The sequence below is a fragment of the Ixodes scapularis genome, unplaced genomic scaffold (genome assembly GCF_016920785.2).
Source record: "Ixodes scapularis isolate PalLabHiFi unplaced genomic scaffold, ASM1692078v2 PGA_scaffold2__306_contigs__length_199485367, whole genome shotgun sequence".
Lineage (NCBI taxonomy): Eukaryota > Metazoa > Arthropoda > Arachnida > Ixodida > Ixodidae > Ixodes > Ixodes scapularis.
The window spans coordinates 40,138,391-40,144,390 of NW_024609857.1; the positions used below are offsets into that span (position 1 = coordinate 40,138,391).

The 6,000-nt window shown below is 46.9% G+C and overlaps 1 protein-coding gene across 1 annotated transcript in view; it reads left to right on the plus strand.

The window, feature by feature from the left end:
* The window catches only part of LOC8035623 (calcium-activated chloride channel regulator 2), a 51,101-nt gene extending 45,101 nt beyond the window's left edge, over window positions 1-6,000 (plus strand). The window contains exons 10-11 of the mRNA XM_040207055.3: window positions 81-311; window positions 3,179-6,000. Coding sequence (XP_040062989.3) covers window positions 81-311; window positions 3,179-4,095 — 1,148 coding nt within the window. The 3' untranslated portion in view covers window positions 4,096-6,000. The remainder of the gene's footprint in view (window positions 1-80; window positions 312-3,178) is intronic.

Below are 6,000 nucleotides of genomic sequence, written 5' to 3' on the forward strand. Positions count from 1 at the left end.
GATATTTACCAAAAACACGGAACCTTAGTATATAACCGATGGATGACTGACGCACTTGGCGTTCTCCGGCGGCGGCGCAGAGTACCCGTCGTGCTGCGGCAGCCGGGTGTCGGACAGCTACTCGCAGAAGACGAACCGGTTCACGCGCACCGACCACTACGGCTCCTTCTTCGTGACCACGGAGAAGGCGAGCAAGGACGTGCTGCCGCCGAGCCGCATCACGGACCTCCGCGTCGTGTCCACGGACAACCTGCGGATGGCCGTCACCTTCAACTGGACAGCGCCAGGCGATGACTTCGACGAGGGTCAAGGTACGCCGACGCCTGTTCCCCCCGTCCCTTTCTCCTTTTAGGCGCGTTGGTTGCCGGCAGGTTGCAAACAAAAAAAATCGAGAGAATCTTTTTTTTCTCTTTAGATATGTTTACGTTAAGGTTTCCAGTAGACGCTCACCCACGGTGGAGATGAAAGTGTAAAATATGAGGTGGGCGATCTTTCGAAGGTGGGCGTACTTTCGGGATTTCACACTACTTTTATTTTCAGTGTTATTACCAAACACAGCTAGTCACCTAGCTCTGCTTGGATATTTGTTTCTGTATTTTGTTCCCCTTCTCCGGGAATTTTTATCGTAATTTGTTTCTTTTTTTTTTTTTTGTACCTGTACTAAAGAAAAATATTGCGCTGTTGTGAGTTCCATCTCTTCTATACAACAGTCTCACAACTCCAATTCAGGTTGGGACGCCCGGTTTGTGACACGGGCACATTGGCGCAAATTACGCCTTTTTTTTTGTATTTAAACAACTCTCCGACTACGGTGGAAGCAGAGAAATATGTCTAAACAATTCCAGTCAAGAAGGTAAAATTTCGCTCGGACTTCGTGCGCCTTTCGACTGGGGCACTGTCGGATAAAGTCCTTCGCGCATGGCGCGGTCGCGCGGACTCGAAGATGTGTGCACAAAAGATGACGGTTCCTCGAGCCCCTAGTCATAATGAGCATCTCAGTGTTTGGCAGAAATACTAACAAACCTTCCACAGACTTGTTTCATTGTGAGGCAGCGCCCTTCAAACACCTCTTCCACCGTGCCCTGACCAAGTATTATCTAGGCTTAATGCAGCCAACGTTCGATTTATTGTACGTCGTTAGACCGGTACAAACGTAAAACAACAGAAACAACGCAGGTTCCTCCAGCGAGTGTCGTACGCATACGATGGAGATCACGCTGTCCTAACGTCTTAATGAAAGATTTGTCTAAACGCTATGATAGCATAAAAGAGAAAGAAAAAAATATATATTTCAATACCACCGAATGCGAGTCAGTCGGTCAGCAAATAAAAAATCTGAAATCTTAAATAAACGAAGGTTGGTTCTTCAATGCAATAAGTGTTGAAGTCACTTGACAAGATCCGCGCTTTTAGTAAGCGCGAAGCTTAACCATTGTTCGGAAACAAAACAAAACAAAAAAACAAAAAAACCGAAAGAAACCATGTATTTTCAAGTTTTAGAAGCAGTCGAATGCCGACACTTTCTATTCTACGCGCACTGCTTTCAGACCTGAGTCACCCGCTTTGAAAGGATTAGAGAGCATTAAAAGATTACAGGCAAAAATAATAAAAGCTCTGAAACGTATACCTTCGGGGCAATGCTCGCCAGCGGCGGCGTGAAGCCCATCTCTTGTGGCTTGTACTGACATTGTCGCTCTATCGGTTCCACAATTAAGATCGCTCTTGGATGAGAAGTGAGACGATTGAAACCTCGACAAACACAAAAAGAACTGCTATGATATATAGTGAGAAAGTCTGGTTTTGTACTTTAATCACTTTTTGTTTTCTTTCTGGTGTATACATTATATGTAGGATTCCGTGTTTTTGGAGTTTATTTTTTGTGTATTCGGAGTGTGTGTTTCGGAGTTTATTTTGGAAGGGAAATTGGAGGTTTATCGGAGTTCATTTTTATTAGACTCCCAATTCTCCGAAATACGGAGTTTAATTTTACTCTACAAATACATGAAAGGATAAAACGTCGAGGCCAGGAACGGAAACAGGACTTCTTTCAAAAAGTCCTTTTTGAAAGAAGTCCTTTTTCCATCCCCGCCCTCGACGTTTTATCCTTTCATGTATTCCTATCTATTCACCAACACGCTAGTTTTCAATTAATATTAATTTTACTCTGTCTTTATTTTTTAATACAAATAAATAATGTCGGGACAAAAACGTACGCTAAATTCACAAAAAAAACAATAAAAAAACAACAGAAGAATCACCGGTATCAAAATATATTTCCGTAGCTGCATATGTGACACTGACACCCTTGTAATTGGCACTACCAACTGTACTGTACCGCGACAAATCTTGAACTAGCGTTATTCAAGAAACGTCGGTACTTTGAAATAGCCTAACCCCCTGGTCGCATAAAACCTTCAGCTTTCCTCCCTCTCCACCTTATGAAATTTACGGGTTCACATCTTTCACTTTTACAAAAACAAAACTTATCCTCCCTCTAAAACGTGCAAATAGTATGGTTCAAATGGGAAACCGCAACAATCGCTTTTGTCGTGGTCCAGAAGTACATTGGCTCATTGCGCTGGACGAACCTTGACGAGATAAGCGATACTCGCTTTTGTCAATAGTCTATAAGATTAAAAATGAAATTGGATCGGTCTTTTTTCAGGATCACTAACACTGTTCTCCCACAAGCTTTGTTCGTAAAATGCACCCTTTTCTGGCTTTTATTTTGCCATTGAGACCTTGAAATGTGGAGTTTTTAGGATACAGCCGAATTGTCGAAAATTTACCGGCGAGGTGTTTTTCGGAGTTTATCGGATTGATCCGAAAACACGGAAACCAGACGATTTTATCCGAATTAGTTATTTCGTGGCCTTCAAATAACCGGCGGATTCGACGAAGGCTCAGAAAGAACGAAGACTGTTCTTGTGTCCCGGAAAAAGAAAAAAAAATGACATCTAGAGGTAGAGAACAAGAAGAAAAAGGAAGAGGTATCACTTTATAGCATGTTAAATGTCCTTTCCAGTTTCCTCATTTTCCTTATTTTTTTTTTATGATACTTAAAAACTCTATTAAACCCGTTATGCACCATGTGAGAATTGGAAATCCTAATTTCGTAACAGGCGTTATAGGCAAGAAATGTATTTCTGACGTAGTCTTCTGTCCTATTCCTCCTCAGCGAGTCGGTACGAGTTGAAGAGCTTCAAGGACAAGCTGAACGCGCGACAGCGCTTCTCGAGTCATGGCCAGCAGGTTAGCCAGTGGGACGTCGACGGACCTTTCTACGAACCTCCGCGGCCCTTCGGCACCACTCAGACGGCCACGGTACGTCTCAAGAGCAACCAGAGCCCGCTCTACTTCGCCATCCGAGCCGTCGACGACGAGGGAAATGCCGGTCCGGTCTCCAATGTGGTCGAGGTGGTCGTGATCCCACCGCCCACGACCACGTCAACCTCTACGCAGCCGTCTTCATCATGGGGCAGCGGCGGAACCGCCGGAACTCAGGAACACTCCAGCGGCACGCGAAGCAGCCGGGACAAGTTGAACGCAGCGCAGCTCGCACTTATCATCGCCGTCCCGCTGGCGGTACTCTTGGTGGGCATCATCGTCATCATCCTCCTGATGGCCCGACGCCGAAAAGCACCGCCGCCCAAGAAGTCCGCGGAAAACGGGAACGCGCAGCAGCCGCCGCCACTTCCGGCCAAGATTCCGCGCGACGACCTGCCGCCCCAGGTGACGCCGATCGCGGACGAGGACTCCAAACAGACTCCGCCAGGAAGACTGGACAGCTCCATCAGCCCCGTCAACTCGTGGCCCGCCAGCGTGCTCCTGGACCACTACAACAAGGTGCAGCAGGCCAAGCAGAGGCACGAGCCGCCACCCATCATGATGGTCGAAGACGGCGTGTCCCTCAACTCCTCGACGCCGTCGCTCTACTCCAAGAGCGACTACGGCGGCGTGACGGCCCCCAGGCCCAAACACCGGGGTCCGAGTCAGGAGACCGTGGCCCCCAGCTACAACGCCGTCTACTCGTCCTCGCAGCACTCCTTGGACAAGACCGGGGGCGGTGTCACGAGGAACATCACCCAGGTCTAGTGTGGACTATCTGCGTCGCGTCGCTCTTGTTGTGTGCCCCGAGACGAAAGACACAGGTGACGTGCCCCCCCGCGGACACGATGCAATGGACAAGTCGATGAGTGTCTTCTGTGGTGGGCGTCCCGCGTCTCCAGCTAGTGTTCTTGTATATGTGTGAGCGTGCGTGTGTGTGTCTGGCTGAACTCGATCAAAAGCGACCAGCGTTTGTCGGACGCGAGAAAAGGTTTCGGGACACGGGCGATTTGACTTGGAACAGTCAAACTGACTCCTCTTCTAAACGAGCGAGCCATCTGCTTTATAAGCATGGAACTGGGTCACTGTTTTAGCAATTCGCTAGTCACTGGTAGCCTTTGCTGATACGGCTAGTCAAGTTAGTACCATCGGAGGCGGAATTAGTCCTCGTTGTTCACGCAGCGAGGACTGCTGGTCCTAGAGCGAGTCGCACTTCTTTTTTTTTTTTGTTTTCGTTGCTTGTAATTTGGACCGCTTTCTGTGTACTTTAGCGTGGCTGCTGTTCCCGCAGGTGTCTTTGGAAACGCGCTTTTCTAGCCCTCCAGCGAGAAACTTCTCTAGTCAGCAGCAGGTCATCTTTGCACTAGCACTAGTGATTGTTCTGTTCATGGTCACACCCACACACACACCTCGTAGCGAAGTCTGTCTGCAATTTTGTTGTCGCAGCACAACCGAAATGCCCCCATACATCAGCACCGTTCGTGTCTAGTTTTAACGAGCATCAGGAAAACGTTTGCAATGTGCCGTCCCATTTTCAGCAAAGAGGAGGAAACAGTAGGAGAGGCAGATCTTAGCCGTAGAGAATGTGTCACGACGAGGCTTTCGTTTTTCTATACTGGCGGTCATTTTTCTTTCCTGGAGCACAGAGGCCACGACATTCCTTCGCGCGTCTACAACTGTATAAAGAATTTCACGCTGATGTTACGCTCGTCGAACCATAGTTACGAGAAGAAAAAAAAAAAAAAAGATGCAGGTTTTATTGGACCTTTTTTATCCTCCCATCGTCTGTGCAACCCCCGAGTGGGCGGACCCATCCCCTCTCTTCAGGTCACTCCGGAGACCCACCAAAAAGGCTGTGTCACTTCATCCATGTCCAGTCGCGTTTCACACTGCTACGCATCTCGGGTCCCCGCGCAACCAAAGAGCAATCAATTGCCACTCTTTGACCGTCAAAAATTGTCTGTCGAAAAAAAAAATGAATTGCGAGGGGTGCAGATTATACAGCAAAGTGGCTAGTGTGCAATATTCATCACTGTCTCGAATGTTTTTGTTTGTTCATTTTTATTCAAAGTGGTTGCCTTGAAGAACAAGTTTAGATTGTACATAGCATTTTTTGAACTCCAGCGTTTTCTTCCACCTTTCATCGTCATTGTCGCGTTCATTTGAAGTTGTTTTGTTGCGTGTGAGTGTTCTCTGGGACATCGTATCTCATCAAAGACACAACTACTGCACACTGTTTGTTTTTTAATACCAAAGATAATAACTGCAGGCGCTCGGCGGTAAATGTACAAGTCACGCCGCTCCTCCGCCGACATGATCGCAGCTCACTGCTGCAAAGATATCGTGCAAGAATAGATACATTGTCGAATTCGACAGAGCGCGGAGGAAAGAGACGAACAAGATCTGATTTGTATGAAGCAAGAGAGGCGCATGTGGCGACCGGAAGCAGAATAAATTGAAATACAGAGGAAATTAGAAAAAAAATCCTGCACCATGTACATAGCGTGAAGGCATCTCTTTCTCTTGCTGTGTCTCAACTCAATACTGCCGCCACCGTTGCAGAAACGGTTGTCATATTGGTTTGTTTTACGAGTCTCACAAGTGTACTACATCACACATATGACTGTACACATTTTTACATAAAAATAAAAGATATGTTTATTTATGACAAAA